Raw genomic sequence first — 18135 nt, 5'->3', positions numbered from 1 at the left:
CATCGCTAGCTATTAGGGAAATGCAAATCAAAACCACAATGAGATACCATCTCACACCTGTTAGAACAGCTATAATCAACAGGACAAGTAACAACAAATGTCGGAGAGAATGTGAAGAAAAAGGAATCCTCATACACTGCTAGTGGGATTGCAAATTGGTACAGCCACAATGGTAATCAGTATGGAAGTTCCTCAAAAAACTAAGAGTGGATCTACCATATGATCCAGCAATCCCTCTACTGGGTATTTACCCCAAAGACTTGAAAACCCATATCCAAAAAGATATTTGCACACCGATGTTCACAGCAGCATTATTCACAGTGGCCAGGACATGGAAGCAACTGAAGTGTCCTATGATAGATGATTGGCTAAAGAAGCTGTGGCACATACATACAACGGAATATTACTCAGCCATAAGAAGAGATGAAATACTGCCATTTGCGATAACATGGATGGACCTCGAGATAATCATGCCGAGCGAAATAAGCCAGACTGAAAACATTGAAAATCACATGAAAATCACATGATATCACTTATATGTGAGATATAAACCTAAAAGCAACAAATGAACAAGACAAACAGAGACTGAGAGACATGGACAATGGACTAGTGGTTACCAGAGGGTTGGGGTGTGGGAGGAGGGGAGAGGTAGATGGTGTTAAGGGGGGTCAAACATAGGGGGATAGGAAGAGGATGAAGTGGGTAAAGGGGATCAAATATATGGTAGCTGAAGGAAATTGGACTTTGGTTGGTAATCACACAATAGAATATATAGATGTCAAACTATAATGTACGCCTGAAAATTATATAATTGTATTAACCAATGTTACTCTAATAAACTTAATAAAAATAATTGAATCACCTGAAAAAAAGCATAAACACAAAAAATGTCCCTACAACACACATAAAATTCCTCCACACAAAAGCATGCAAACACCTGACATAATACAAAAACCACACCCCACACACTTATACTGCCCAACACAAACACACACCCTGACCCCACACAACATACACGTACCAACAATAAAAAGAACATTTTAAAGAATCAGAGAAAGCAGACACAACACATACCGAGACACATAACAGCTTTCTCATTAGACTATGCAAACCAGCAAAAAATGGAATGACATTTTTAACATACTGAAATTTTTAACAAACGATATCTACAATTCTATACTTGACAAAAATATCTTTAATGAAGGAGGGAGAGGGACAGATCCAGAATTTACCACAAATAAAAAAGATGAAAAATTCAAGAGCAAACTTGAATTATAAAAACTATTGAAAGACCTTTGGGAATGAAAATGATACTAGATCAATTTACACAAAGGAATGAAACCCACCAGAGGTGGTAAATATTTGAGTAAATATAAACTGACTCAGGGACTCAAACAGATACTTGTACATGAATTATGAACATTCATAGCAGCATTATTCACAATAGACAAAATTATGAACAATCATAGCAGCATTATTCACAATAGACAAAAGTTAGAAACAAGCCAAGTCTCCATTAACCTACAAATGAAAAACAAAAGGTAGTACAGCTGTACAATTCAGCCAGAAAAAGGAATGAAGTTCTGTTACATGCTACAACATGGATGAACCCTGAAAACATTATGCTAATCGAAACAAACCAGACACAAAATGACAAACATGATTCTTCTGAAATGAGGTACCTAGAATAGGAAATTAAGACAGAAAGTAGAATAGTGGCAGCTGTAAGTAGGTTATTGTTTAATGGGTACAGAGTTTCAGTTTCAGGGAGGGGAAGATGAAAAATTCTGGTAATACATAATGGTAATGGTTATAAAACACTGTGGATATAATTAATACCACTGAATTGTACACTTTAAAGTGGTCACAACGGCAAATTTTGTTTTTGTTTTACAATTTAAAAAAAGCTTAAAAAAAAGACAAACTCAGAAATAGAGCAGAAAAGCGATTGGTTGACTGGGGTTAGGGAGTGCAGGAAAAAGGAGAGGTTGGTGAAAGGGTACAAACCAGTTGAAAGATCAATGAGATCTGAGGACTAATGTATAACATGACTACACTCAATAACACTGTGTTGTATAACTGAAATCTGCTAAGAGAGTAGAACTTAAATGTTCTCATTTAAAAAAACAGATAAATATGTGAGGTGATTGATGTGTTAATTAACTAGATAGAAGGAATCCTGTTTAAAGCAAAATAAACAGACCGTATTTGGTATTTATAATATATACCAACATAAACTGTATAAAAACAAAAGCACAAAGAACAAGACAGGGTAAATGGAATGGATGGCACCACTGTGATGTACTTTAATTATATGCAAAATAGTATAATGTTATTTGATATAGATGGATAAGTTCAAGATGTATACTATGAATCCCAAAGTTACCAGTAAGACAACAAAAAAGAATAACAGCTAATAAAACAAATGAAATAAAATGAATCACATGCACGCACAAAATACTCAATTTGAAGTACAGCCGAAAAAAAGAAAACAAAATAACACAGAAAAAATAAAAAACAAATAACTAAGATGTTAAATTCAAATCCTAACATACCAATAATCACTATAATAAACATAACTTGTCTAAACATCTCAATTAAAAGACAGAGATTGTCAAATTATAATACACAACTATATGCTACCTAAAAGAAACTCTAATTATAAAGAGAGACTAGGTTAAGAAACTGGAAAAAGAGTTACCATTTTAACACTAACGAAAAGAAAGCTGGAGTAATTTCATTAATATCAAAGTAGAAAAAAGACTGTCACCAGGAAACGAAGAACAATGAAACAAATATAGGGGTATATAAACAGACCCCCCTTCTCTTGAGTTTTTAAAATCATGTTAGACTGTTGAAATCAAAATGACACTGTCTGATGGCATTCTCAATGTATGTAGAATACTTAAGAAAACTAAATTATAAATGAGAGTGAGTTAAAGGACCTAAATAATTTGGCTAAGATTTCTGCAATTCACTTTAAATGGTAAAATGTCCTAGTAGACTGTAGTAAGTTATGTATGAATACAGTATTCCCTAGAGTAACCATTAAAAAGAAAAAAAGACTCACTGAAAAAAACTATGCAGAAAAATGGTATACTAATATGTTTGAGTAAATCACAAAAAGGTCAGAAGAGAAATGAAAAATAAAGAAAACGAAGTTAAAACATGACATACTTAAGTCCTAATATATCAATAATTACAATAAATGGTACAAATACACTAAATAAAATTGGCAGGGTGAATTTATAAAATGACCCAACTATATGCTGTTTACAAGAAGCTCATTTCAGTATAGTGATAAAGTAACATAGGTAGTTTAAAAGAAAATGGATGAAAAAAAAAGGATGAGAACAGATATACCATACAAACGTGAATGAAAAAAAAGCTGGAGTAGCTACGAATATCACATAAAATACACTTCAGGGCAAGAAAATTATCAGAGACAAAAAGAACATTACACAGTGATAAAAGGATCAGTGCACCAAGAAGTCATAACAAAATAGCACTGTATCACAAAATAACCCAAGTTCAAATATACAAAGCAAAAATTCAGAGAACTGAAAAAAATTAACAAATCTGCATATAAGTAGGGGACTTCACTACCTCTCTTCTTAGTCATCTACACAGAAAATCAGCATGGATGTAAAAGAACTGAATAATATTATCAACCAATGGAATCTAACTGACATTTACAGAACACTCTTCCCATCAGCAGCAAAATACACATTCTTTGCAAAGACGCACAGAAAATTCACCAAAATAGATCATATCCTGAATCATAAGAGAAATCTAACAGAATCTAACACAACTGAAAGCACACAGAGTATGTTCTCTGACTATAATGAGATCAACCTAGAAATCAATGTAAAGAAAATCTATTGAGACCACTTGGAAATTGAACAACGCATTCCTAAAACAATCCATGGATCAAAGAGCAAGCTGCAAGGAAAATAAAAATTACAATGAACTGAGTGAAAGTAAAAATACTGCATATCATAACTTGTGGGATGCAGTAAAAGTAGTTCTGAGAAGAAAATTTATAACATAAAAATATTCACCTTAGAAAAGAAGGTTTCAGATCTGATAAGATTCTACTTCCACATACCACAGAATGCAAAATAAATCCAAAGCAAGCAAGACATAAATAATAAAGAGTAGAAATCAAAGGATATGAAAATGGAACACCAACAAAGAAAATTTATTAAAGTGAAAACCAGTTCTTTGAAAATCATTATCAATAATTACATGCCAACGGACTTCAAAATTTGATGAAATAGACTAATTCCTACTAAAATATGGCTTACCAAAACTAAATCAATAAGAAACAAAGTCTAAATATTCTTATAACTCTGTTAAAGAAATCAAAGCAATAGTTTAAAATTCCTTCCACAAAAAACATACCAGACCCAAATGGTTTTCTAAGTTTATCAAATTTTCTTAAGTGATGGAAGTATAAATAAATCATTTTGGAAAACAATTTGCCATTACCTTATAAATCAGAACTTCATTTTTATAACCCACAAATTCCCTCCTAGGCATATACCTAAGAACTTATGTAGATTTGGACCAAGAAATATGTGTAACACAACACTACACATGCAGACCACATATAAGACAGTACTTCTCACAACTGCTAAACTTGGTGGGAATAGGGGACAAATGCCCACTGACTGGAGACTGAATAAATTCAGAGTGACTTCTTTTTGGTATACACAAAAGAGTATATGGTTAGAAAAAAGAATGAACTACAGACCCACATAAAGATAAAATCTTAGAAACCTAATATTAAGTGAAAATACAAATCCCTTGTAGACCAACATAAAATATGATTACCTTTTATCGTAACATCAAAAAAAAAGCGCAAAACTGGATATGTACATTTTAAAAAACACAAGAGAAAAACAATTCAAGATAAGAGGTTAACTTTGGTGGGGAGAAAAGAAACAGAATAAGGGAGGAGCACAAAGATGTAAGTTATAAAAAAAAAATTCTACTTATTGGATTGGGTGGTAGATTCTGGTTATTCAACTTAAATTTTTCAATAAATAAATTTTAAAGTGGCATGGCCTGAACTGATAAATTGTTATAAACCAAGAATTATAATTAACCAAATTCTATGAACCTAATGTCTATTAAGAAAAATAAGAGTAAATGGGTTCTAAGACTATAATTATTAATGGTACTTCTGGAAAACAGGCTGAAAATACCCTTTCCTAAATATTCTCATGATATATATGAAAAGTATACAAAAGCTTAGGGAGAAGAGGGCTCAGAGATAAAATAACACATATGTCTTTAATCTGATAACTAAGGAATTCTGTTCTCTGATTAGGAATGAACACAATCACCCAGCACTGTCTCCTTTTTCAACTCAAACCATCCATGCAAACCCAACCTAAGCAAAAATGCTATATCACAGCAAATAAGGCTGAAAACACAGTAAGTTTCAGGCTTATGTGAGCCCAGAAAAATTCCTATATCCACACTCAAGGGATATAAAAATATACCTTCATGAAGTAAAAGCAGAAAAATAATACAAGACCTTATGAAACAATTTTGCATCACAGAAGCAATCTTCTGGAGAATTGAGAAAGTCACCTTCATCAGGAATAAATTTATATCATAGTCCAAAAGAATTTCAGAAAATATCTCATTCACATTCTTGATACATTATTAGTGGATACTATATCTTTATAAAACAGAGAGTGTTAATTAGAAGAGAGAAGCAAAATTTGCATGGAAACAAGAAAAAAAATGTTGAAAATAAGAAAAAGGAACGGGAGAGATGATCACAGTAGCAACTGAAACTAAAAACAATGTAAGTAACTTCCAGGAAATACAGGAGAGTGACTACTTATTTGTCTTTATATTTCACCATCTTAAATCTACCAAAGGGGAAAAAAAGCCACATTGAACAAAGTTTCACCTCCAACAAAACTGACAAATGGCCATAGATCCCTACAGAACTCCTGGAATAAATCTGTGAGACAATGAAAACGAATTAAAGTACGATGCCTCAATATTACACACTTTTTAATTTCAAGTAAACACAAATATCAGAAAGTAAAAGAAAGCTCATATTAATTTGCAGAAAAATACTAAAGTCAAAGGAGCTTTTTCTTTAGGAAAATTAGGGAAAATCTTGTTGGGAGTCCAATTTTGCAACCTAAAAATGGCATGGGAAACGGGTAACATGGTATGCTACTTTTATTTTCCCAAAAATGGCTCCCTGAGCTGACAGCCTTTTAATTACTGAGCAAGTTGAAAATGCTGAAAGTAGCACTGATCCAACACACATCTGAATTATGGCCACCCAGAAGATCTAACTAATGTCACCCTTTTTTCTTCCATAAAATAATTCAATGACTATACAATATTACAACTATGTTCTAGCCCTCTAATTATACTTCTACGGGTAATGATAATAGAGCCCAAGTCATGGCAAAATTTTCTAGATTCATGTAATGTTCTATATCTTAATAGTAGTTTGGATTACATAGGTGTATACATTTGTCAAAAATCAGTTAATTCAGTGAGCGCTTCCAGAATGGCGAAGTTAGGACCTATGAAAATCTGTTCATTTTTAAAAGCAACAAGAACAACCCAAAATATTGTCAAAATCAACTTTTCAATAATTCTACAAGTTAACTAAAGTCCTGCAACAATCCAAAGAGTGTTTATTCAAGACATATGACTGAATCTCGGCAGGAACAGCTAGCTAACTCTATAATGTGTTAACATACCCTATCCCATGTCCCTCTCACCAGCTCCACAGGAATCTTGAAAACCAACAGCCCTGCAATCCTGGTGAAAACCAGCAGCTTAGGAGTCTGGAATAAGTCTGGAGTTCCCCAAAAGTGCCTACCCATAGGACTGTCATTACTGGATTGGACAGTTCCCTAGAAAACTCCACTCGCAGGGTTTGTCTTCATTTGACCTAACTCAGAACTTGCTCACTGTCAACAGCTTTTTCCCTGAGCCATTTGTCAAAAACAACCAGTAGCAATTGTTTATCACAGCTGCCTAAAGCAATGAAAACAGTTGGGAGAAAACAAGAAACTGGCCAAACCCTTACAAGAAAAAGATGGGGAATGAGAGATCCATAGCCGTTTTTAAAAGCTCCAACATATTCATGAGAATTGAGAAGATCACACTCACGTGTGAGCATGTACATATACATGCTCAAGAAAGAATTGGGAAAGCCCTAACGCTCATATCTGGCTGACTCTGAACTTTTGTACAGCAAGAAGTAAAAGGCTAATAAAAAGTTGTGAGCTTCCTGCTGGAACACTAGAAACATAGCCCAAAATACACACAGAACTCCCAGCAAAAGCTGGGAAATGTACTGGTTCTAGATGTTTAAGAAAATCACTTGCTGACCACTAAGCTGAGCAGAGACTTCAGTGGCAACACAAGACAAAGAATATAGATTCTACAGAATTAGTTTAGGGAAGTCACTACACAAACAACAAAAACTAGAAACAATGAGCCCTGGGGGAGGGTACAAATCTGATTTCCAGAGCTGCCACATTATATTATTTAAAATATCCTATTCTCAACAAAAATTATATGTGTCACACCAAGAATACTGCATTTGGCCCACACTCAGGAAAAACAACAGTCAGTAGAAACCATCCCAGGGAAAGGATAGGCACTGAACTTACTAAAGATTTAAATCAGTTATTGTAAATACATTTAATGAACTAGCAGAAATCATGTTTAATGAAGTAAAGTATGAGAACAGTGTTTCACAAAATAGAGAATATCAACAAAGAAATTATTTTAAAAGAATCAAATAGAAATCCTGGAATTGAAAAGTAGTAACTGAAATGAAAAAAATCAGTTAAGTGGCTCAAGAGTAAATCTGAGTTGGCAGAAGAACTAGTGAACTTAAAATGCAGATAGACTGAGGTATATTCAGTCTGAGAATCAAAAAGGACAAACAATGAAGAAAAATGAACAGAGCCTCAGAGAAATATGGGACATTATCAAGCATATCGATATATGGATAACAGAAGCCAGAGAGAGAGACTATTTGAAGAAATAATGGCCAAAAACTTCCCCAATTTGATGAAAACATTAATCTACATATGCAAGAAGCTCAACACCAAACAGGATGAACTGAAAAATATCCAAACTTAGACGCATCAAAATCAAACTTTCGAAAACCAGAGAAAAAGACACAATCTTGAAAGCACTGGTCACATACAAGAGATATTCAATGACTGATTCTTCATCAGAAACCATGGAATCAGGAAGTTGTGGGCTAACATATTCAAAGTGTCGACAGAAAAAGACTGTCAACCAAGAATTATCTAGTACAAGTAGCCTTCAAAAAAGGTGAGATTAAGACATTCCCAGATGAACAAAAACTGAAGGACTCTATCATCAGATCTGTCTTACAGAAGCTATTAAATAGTGTCCTTTAGACTGAACTGAAAGGACATTAGAAAGTAACTTGAATACAAGAAGAAATAAAGATTAGAGGTAATTTATACAAATAGAAAAAGACAATATAAATCTAGTATTTATAACTCTTCTATCTCATTTAAAAAGATAGCTGCATAAAGCAGTAACTATAAAATTGTACTCACAGGGTTATAATGTATAAGGATGTTATTTATGTAAAAACAGTAAAATAATAGGAATGAAGCTATGTAAGTGTAAAGATTTTGTGTGTTATTGACATTAAGTTGGCATTAATCCAAACTGAACTGTTATAAACTAAAATGCTAATTGTAATCCCTAGAAAAACTAAAAAAGTAGATTAACAACTATTAAAAGTAAGTTAATGATTGCCAGGAATGAAGGAGAGTGACTATAAATGGGTACAAGGTTTCTTTTGGAGTAATGAAGATGTTCTGAAATTAGTGATGATGGTTGCACAACTTTATGACTATACTCAAAACCATGGAATTGTATGCTTAATATGCTGGGTTTTAATGCATATGAATTATATGGCCATTAAAACTAAATTCAATGAAGATACACTTAAGACAGATGTGAGCATTTATTGTATGTAAATTACACCTTAAAAGAAAAAAACTGAATGCTAAATAATGATATCGATGCTTAAAGCATGAAGAGAAAGTTTACTGATATCTGTAATTTATTTGAACTCAATCAAAAATTAAGATGAACTGAAGGTTAGTAGGATAAATAGGTATGTGGTAAAGCAACTGTCAATGGTAAAAACTAGGTATAAGTATCTGGGCACTAAAGAATTTCAACTTTTCTGTATGATGGAAAATGTTCAGAAAATGTTCAGAAAAGAATTGTGCTCAGAAAACACACAGATCCAGGTTGTCAACCATTCTATAACTAGCCTAAAAAATAAAAATTTCATGAAAGAATAAAAGAAACTAGAGAGACATAACAAAAGGAAAAAACATCTAAATAAGGCCATTATATCAGATATTCTGAATTGATAAATTTCTTGGGTGTGATAAGGTATTAAGGTTATTTATAAGAACTTCCCTGTGGAGGAGATACTGCAGCTTACTTTCAAATGATTTAAAAGAAAAAAATGTAAGACTGTGTGTATGTGTGTACCTAGGTAGGATAGAAGATAACAAATGTGGCAAAATGCTGATTGCTAAATCTAGGTGAAGGATATATGAGTGCTAATACTGTTCTTTCAACTTATTTGTTGGCTTGAAATTTTTCAATATAAAAAGGGTAGAGGAAAGGATAGTACCAAGGTGAGTGATAGTTATAAAAAATACTGTCAGATTCAAACTCACCTCATTTACCTCTATTTTCCCCTTCATGTACTATGGTCTAACCACAGTGGTCTCTCAAACGAAACAAGCCACTCACAAATCGGGGTCTCTATGTTTGCTGGTAGACCTTCTACTTGGAATATTCTTCACCTATGTCTTCATTTGAGTACTTTCTTCTTTCAAGCCTCAATTCAAACATAACTTCAAAGAGGCCGCCCTCTTTTCTAATCACCTTACCTACAGAATATGGCCATTGGCTTTAACATATTTTTTCAGTATTTTCTTAACAGCTATAATCAATAACTGAAATGACTACAATTTTTTTGTTTACTTGTTTTTCTCTCTACAACAAAAGAAGCTACATGCCAAGAGAGTCAGTTGTTCTGTACTTTTAGGATGTCCTTCCTTTTCTTCCGCAGCCTGTCTCCTATGACATACATCTTTATATCCAGTAAAACTAAACTGGAAGCAGTAGAGCAACTGATAATTTTTTCCATACGAGTAGAAGCCAGGGGAGTGAGGGAGTACACCTGATGCCAACAGAAATTGGATTGGGTCAAGGGACTATTACTGGACTCATGGACAGTATGAGTACATAATAGCTATACTAACATCTGATTGTTTACTGACACAATATCTATAAAGCTAGAGCCAAAGCCAGCAATAGGTAGATTCCTACCAAAAATTAAGCAAAATTTCCCTAACATTTGCACTAAATTTAAAAGTTTATGTTGTGCTAAAATCTAGTTAAAAATCAATGTCCCATGAATCCAGTTAAGATTTAACTTTAATAAACGGTAGACTCTACTTCTACTCTTCCATTTAACATTTTTCTGACTTTTATTTAGCCCAAACTACCATCTGTTCTCCTTTCTCTTCTACTTAATATTTCTATTGTATACTTCTTTATGTGTATTTTACAAATACTTTAAGTGGGATGTACTCATGAAAATACTGAAAAAGAATGGCTGCAGAAAAGTATGAGGCCAAGAATGAGAATAACTAAAATGATATTCACTGATTGCTTACCATATGCCAGGCTCTATTCTAAGGATCTTACATGTACTCACTCACTTGGTCTTCACAAAACCTTATGAGATATTATCCACATTTTATAGATATGTCAACTGAGACAGAGAGAAGTACCTTGATCAATTTCATACAACTAATAAAGCTAGAACTCAAACCAGGCCAAATAATTCCAGAGCCCTTGTTCTTCTTTACTTGCCTCTCACCATGACACTGTAAATCTTTACAAATTTGATGAAAATTCTGAGCGTGCTGACATTTCAGAAATGAGAAGGTAAATATGCTAAATATATTAATTTTTAACACATTATTGAGAATGATCCTTAAATCTGGATGACTTTCCTTGACACAAGCAAGAGCGAAATGGGAAATGAACAAATACTAACTACTTAATAAGAATGCCAACAGACACTTCTCAAGTATGTCTCCTAAAGTACGCAATATAGCTTAAAATACCAAAAGACTTGTGGCACCAGAATTCAGATAATAGCCCAAGGACCTAAATCTTTACATCCCTGACAGCTTCTAGTATATTTTGTTCCTCTGTGATGTTTTCATTCAGGATATTTTCTACAAACACATTCTGAAACAAAACTCCTGACTAGATTCTATTCGCTAACAGCTGTAAATGTTTTGTAATGACAGAGCCCTGAAAGTAGAACAACAGTGAGGTCAACAGAACTACATGCGGTTCACTAGACATTTTCAAAGTGATATCACATGATTTCTAAAGCCGATTTTTAAAATCATTCTACTTTTCTAGAGGCCACACAGCTTTTATCAAATTTAATAAGGATAGGGGGAAAACCTCCGAAGTATTCAACATCTCAACATAACTCCTATATACCTCAGGAAATGGAGGGAAAAAAAAAACTGTTCAATAGAAGGACACAATATGATTTACATAGTTTTGACTATTTCTAAACTAAGTATTGATCATAAAAACTCCATAATATAAAAATCTAATATGCTGATAACATCAAAACCTCCAATGTATCATGTATAACTAAAGAAATATGAGTTCTTATCCTTATTAACACCCAGCTGCCCATAAAAAAGTGAGTAAGGTTTTCTAACCTTTCAAAGTCACCTTGCCTTGTAAATTTTGACAACCTATACACGGCCCAATTGTTAAGCTGTTTAGAGGTCATTCCTCTTCCATTATCTATCACTGCAACGGCAGGTTTTCCTTGTGTTTCATCAAAATGCTATGAAATAAGTTCAAAAAGACAAAAGGTCAAATCAACATTAAAAACATAAAAAGTTAAATACAGAAAAAGTGATTCAATAGGCTCACTCATGTATTGTTGGTGAAAGTGTAAATTAATACAATTATCTAAAAGGCACTTCAGCTGTATGAATCAAAAGCCTTAGAATTCTTCATGTCCTTTAACCCAGAAATTCCATTTCTCAGAACTTGAGGAATGAACTGGAGACATGTATAAAGACCTATAAGGGTGTTCATTATGCCAGCATTACTTACAATGGCAAAAATATAGGAAAAAATCTAAATGTTCAACAATAGTAAGCTGGTTGATATTACATTGTAAATTATAATTTACATTATATTATAGCCAATAAACCAAACTGCAGCAATGGTACACTATATTGCAGAATATTCATAATATGGTGATGTTTACAACATATTTACTGTCAAAGAAAAGGAGAAGATAAAAAAACAAAATGTACACCATGATTACACATATATGTATACATATATGCACAGAAAAAATGGCACATAAAAGTTTTAACAATGGATAAAGATATATCAGATTTCTTCTACTTTTAGTTTATTTTCTAATTTTTCTTCAATAAACTTGTACTACTTCTATAAAAGGAAAAGTTAAACTTTTATTTTCTTACCAATTTGATCTGTATTTTTCTAATCCCAGTGTTACGAGAAGTAGCAGACAATGAATTGTCAATTAATTCGGCAAGAGCAAATGCTGGAAGAGAATGAGAACACATTATTGCTTAAAATTTCCCTCCTAAACACTTGATACAAAATTTCAAAGTAGAAGAAACTCTGAAGTACCTTAAGCCATCACTTTTATTTTCTAAAGAACGAGAATTAAAGTACTATCCTGATCCTAATGATGTAATATGTAATTAGAGGCAACATCACCAATCACCACTAGCATAAAAAAGCAGTCATCAACCAGTATTTCTATAGCATTATATGGCATGAGTTGGCCACCCATGATTCCTGCCTTAAGGAGTTTATACTCTAAAGATAGACATACAGACATAAGAGACAGAAGACCATAACCTTAAAATCAAACAGTACTCTGTGGTATGTAATTACATCATGCAGAAGTCAAAAGTAAGCATACGTAGAGATATTGAGGCAAATATAAAGCAACTATAAAAGCGTCTATTAAAAGCTAATTTAAATATAGAAATCTTATGACTCACAGCAAATTGTCAAATGGCAGAACATGTCTGCTTAACTGACATAGATTATTCATTTCCTACTACACAACCAACTTGACATTCTATTTATCACTGGCTCTGCATTGTTCCTAATATTTTCCTTTTAGGGTCACTACTCAAACTATTTCTCACTTTTATTCCCTTAATTAAAAAGGGGAACATACCAAACTTATGCCTCTTACTTCCAATGAAGCTTATCCCAACTAAAGCTGTAATTAATCCACAGAGTCGTACTCCAGCAAGCACTTTCCCACTATGACCATTTACAGAATGGCTATGTTTATAAACTAGCTAGTAATCAGAAATATATAAGGAGCTGGCTAAGGGCAGTAACTCTAAAAAATGGAGAAAGAATACTTTTGTAGGAAACGGGAGAAAAAAAAAAGTTAAGAGAAATTTGGAAGAAAAAAATTAGTAAAATTTGGTATTTGATTAGATATAAAAGGAGAAAGAAAAAGAAATCCAAGATGGTTTTGAATCTTTGCTTCAGAAGACTAAATAAATGGTCAAATTTTCCCACAAAGGAAAACTTTAGAGAGGAAGAAAGAAAAATTCAGTTTTAGATGCTATGGCCTACTACTATATCAAGTTCAATGAGTAGATGTGTTCCTCAGGGTGCTGGAACAGATATTTTGCTTAACTGAGAGAATAAAGACAGCCAGAGATAAAGGTTTTTGTTTCATTAAAATAGAATAGTTAAGGCTTGGATCAGTTCACTAAGAGAAAAGTATAAAAAGATCAGCATGAGTTGAAGAAATGTCTACCATAAGATCAAGAATAACCAGAACTAACACCAAAGGCAAAGGAAAGAGAGGCAGGGAAAGACCCAGGAATATAATAAAGTAACAAAAATCAAAGCAAGAGTTTGAACAGTGAGATTCTCTGCTTATTCATATAAAGACAGTAATGAAAACTGGTACAACCAATCTGGAAGGTAATTAAGCTATATCAAAACTCTTAGAAATTAATATATCTATTGACTCCATGATTGTACATTTAGAAATTTATCCCCAGAGAAAGAATTAAAGATTCATTCAATATGCAAATATTTAAGCACCTACAATTTGCCAGACATTGTTCTATGAACTAAACGCAACAGACAAAAAGTCCTGTTCTTATGGAATTAACATTCTAGTGGAGGAAGATGGGAAATCAAATGTAATCATAGTAAATTTAGAAGGTGGAATATGCTATGGAGAGAAGAAAGCAGAAAAAAGAGATCAAAAACAGTAAAGGCATAGAGGGAATACAGTTGCAATTTTAAATAGAGCGATCAGGGTAAGTTTTGTTGAGAAGGTAACAGGTAAACAAGACCTGAATGAGGTGAGGGAATGAGACAGAGGCTGAAAGGGCATTCCAGGAGAGGGTCCTAAGCTGAGAATAAAGCTAGCACTGCAGTGGTGTGAACAAGCAAGAAGTGTTGTGGAAACAAAGTTAGAGAGGTATAAAGCAGAGTTGCCAATGTTATGTATGTAATTGTAAATATTTTGGGCTTTATTCTTAGCGAAATGGGAACCATGGATGTTTTCAGTAGAAGAACACAATCCGACTTCTCAGCCCTTATATGGACGTGAAAAGAGACAAATTAAGAGGCCTGTATATAATCTAGGTGATACAATGGTGCCTCAGACTTGTGTGAGCAATAGAAGTGGTGAGAAGTGGTCACTTCTAAAGACAGAAGATAGTAACAACAGGATTTATGGACAGATTGAATGAAATGTACGAGACAAAGAAGAATCAATTTGATTTTTGGCTTAAGAAACAATGAAGACAGAGCAATGATCAATTTGGATGGGAAAACTATGTGCAGTATAGGGCTGAGTGAACAGATCAGGGTTCCCATCTTAGATATTCTAGTGGAGATGCCACATGGATAGTTGGATAAACAAAACTGGAATTCAGGAGATAAGTCTGGCATTATTTTCAACATTTAACTGGAAATAACCATTTCTTACCACTTCCATTTGAGAGTCAAAGTCATAAAGATGGTATTTAGAACCATGAAACTTAACGGGATCACCAAGGAAGGAAGATAAAGGACCAAGGACTAAGCCCTGAGGCACTTCAACATTAAGAAGGTGAGGAGATATGTCAATTATACCTCAATTTTTTAAAAGGTGGGAAAAGAGAAGAGGGAAGACAGCCAGAGGTAGAAAATAGAGTATGGTCTCCCAAAAGCCAAGTGAAGATTTATCAAAGAGACAAAACTGATAAACTGCCAAATAATGCCTTAAGTAAAACAAAAACTAAAAATTGATCACTGGATTTAGTCACTAGTAACCTCAAATGAATAAATACAGAACAGAGAATAGGAGAGAGTCGGAAGAGAGGCACTGCTGACAGTGAACACAGTCGACTCTTAAGGAATTTTACTGTAAACAGGAGCAAAAATCTGGGCAGTAGCTGGTGGAAGACATGAGATCATGATGTTTTTAAGTTGGAGAAATAAAGACAGTGTTTTTTGTGTGTGTGAAAAGAACAAGGTCAGGGGTAATAAATATATTGATTACAAGTTCAAGCTCTGAAGTCACTCTGCTAGGGTTCAAATCCTAGCACCAATACTTACAAGTGGGATGGCCTTTGGCAAGTTATCTAAAATCTCTCGGCCTCAGTTTCTTCTGTAAAATAGGGTCATTATCTAATATTAGGTACCACATAGGATCAAGGATGAAATGAGAAAATGTTCATAAAGCACTTGGCACAGTGCTTGGTACTGCAGCTGGGAGCAGTAATAGTATCAGTAGCACTTAAGGTAAGGATGTGCACAAAGACTTAGTTACAAGAATAATCAGTCATCTGTAATTTAAAAAAAAACTGAAATAACCTAACTATCTAATAAAATTGTTCAATTTTTTATTATCTAAACAGTGTTTAACTATTAAAAACAATTACATATTGCCAATATATACTGAAGATGTTCATTTTATTTTAAACAAAAAAAAAAGTAGGCTAAAGTAGTATGCATCATCTAAAAACCACTAATACAGAAAAAAAATTTTGCAGAGGTCTGAAATACCAAGTGTTAGTGGTGGTTAAATCAGGATGGTAGACATATAGATATTCTTTATGTTCTTTTTGCTAACTATGTTTTCTAATTTCCTACAAACTATAATGCATCTACGACAAAAATATTTTTTAATAAGAAAGTTTATAATGAACATCTAAGTAGTATTAAACACTTTGGCAAAGTCCAGACGGAAAAGACTCTCTGATTTCTAAAGATCACTAGCAAACAATCCAAAGGTAAGATAAAAGCTGACAAGCAGTAAAGATAGAAGGAAATAAAGAAATGGAGACCAGAACACAAATCACTTGTACAAATCAGCTATACAAATTTGCAAGATGAAACAATTATTTTTCTCAATTGGGAGAGGTATATAGGAGGCCAGGAAGAATAATTCCGGAGAGTATAAATGAGATAGAAAAATGTGTAGGTTCAAGATCTCTGAGTTGAAAAGGAATGAATTCTAATATTAGGTTAGTTTTAAAGGAGCAGTATCTTTACTTTGAAGTAAGATGACATACAAAAAGAATTATATTGTGATGAAGAAAGAGCTCGCAATGACTTGTCGGTCTTCTAATAAAGTAGAAAGAGAATTTTTTAAAGTGAAGGAATGGAACATGTGATCAGGAAATAAAGTAATCGTTTATCAAAATTAGTATAAATGGAATACTTACGCAAAGGATTTTGTCCTTCACTTGCATAATATTCATACATGCCACTTTTAACCAGTGTGTCATAGTGAGGTAGGAATTCAATTCGTTCTTTTGTAGCTGTTAGTAATAACTGATTGACTGAATGTAGCAGGTATAGAGTAACTCCATCTTTAACAGTTTCATCTGTAATCAAAAGGTAATACCTTAAGTGCAAAGCTAGCATCAGAAACACAATGAATTTAAAATTCTGAATATGCAAATCGTACCTATGAAATATCTTTAAAGATGATACAGGCAAACCCCCAAACACTGACTCAATCTATAAATTCAGTTGTGTTTTGTTAAAAATATCAGTTGAATAGGCCCAAATACTTCCACTATCTGAAATTCCCAATTCTTGATAAGTTAAATTATCACCAGAGATCAGATGAGGAATTACATTAGAGTATTATCAACAGGAAAGGAGAAGGATGATGAAATTCAAAATGAATCTGGCGTGAAAAACTGGCAGGTCTTACAATCTAATTGGGTAAAAAAAGATAAGGGAAGAATTCAAGTTGGTTAGAATTCATTTCTTGAGGGCCTCCACGAAGACCTGTGGCTAGGTGTTGGGTAAGGTCTCATCTTCTGTTGCCTTGAATGTTATGAACTATTTTTCTATAATTTGGCTGGAAAAATATGACCTCAGTACAAAATGTGAACATATATACAGTTTCTTCCCCAATTCCAACGAAGTAACCAAAATCATCAATAGTTTTTACATGTTTATCTATGAAATCAAACAGTTATTACCCTATAATGTACTAGAACATATTAAATATAGAAGTATGAACTTAACATTGCTTACCAAAATTATCACAGGTAATTTCTTTTCTACTTGTTGTTGTAATAACAAACTTCTCTTCAGGTGAAATGCCAAGTGTCTATCCAAAATAGGAATAAAATCAATTATTATCAAAAGAAAGAAATGCAACAATCAAGTTTACAAAAATATGAAAATATTGATAGTATATTATAATCTTGGAACAATTATGTTATTTGTCCAAGAAACATAAGTCTTCACATTTAAAAATTTGCCTTTCATAATTAAGTACAAATCCATAAATTACCTATTTGCTTAACGAAGATGTTTTTTCTGCTATTATATACCACCTAGGACCACAAGTGAATAGGTGGGACAATTTGGAAATGTTTTAGCATCAGCAGGGCCTCCCAGAAACAGGACATTATTTCACATCAATGTATACATAAACTTATTTGCAGCAAAGCATTAACATAATACATGTTCATA

The 18135-nt window shown here is 33.2% G+C and overlaps 1 protein-coding gene across 1 annotated transcript in view; it reads right to left on the bottom strand.

The window, feature by feature from the left end:
• SMCHD1 (structural maintenance of chromosomes flexible hinge domain containing 1) overlaps window positions 1-18135 on the bottom strand; it is a 138390-nt gene that overhangs the window by 113280 nt on the left and 6975 nt on the right. The window contains exons 2-5 of the mRNA XM_011360478.2: window positions 17692-17767; window positions 16866-17027; window positions 12618-12700; window positions 11832-11962 (exon numbers count right to left, since the gene is read on the bottom strand). Coding sequence (XP_011358780.1) covers window positions 11832-11962; window positions 12618-12700; window positions 16866-17027; window positions 17692-17767 — 452 coding nt within the window. The remainder of the gene's footprint in view (window positions 1-11831; window positions 11963-12617; window positions 12701-16865; window positions 17028-17691; window positions 17768-18135) is intronic.

This window comes from Pteropus vampyrus, unplaced genomic scaffold (assembly GCF_000151845.1).
Source record: "Pteropus vampyrus isolate Shadow unplaced genomic scaffold, Pvam_2.0 Scaffold55, whole genome shotgun sequence".
Classification (NCBI taxonomy): Eukaryota; Metazoa; Chordata; class Mammalia; order Chiroptera; family Pteropodidae; genus Pteropus; species Pteropus vampyrus.
Note: the sequence above shows the minus strand (reverse complement) of the source record. Positions and strands in the feature narration are given on the sequence as shown.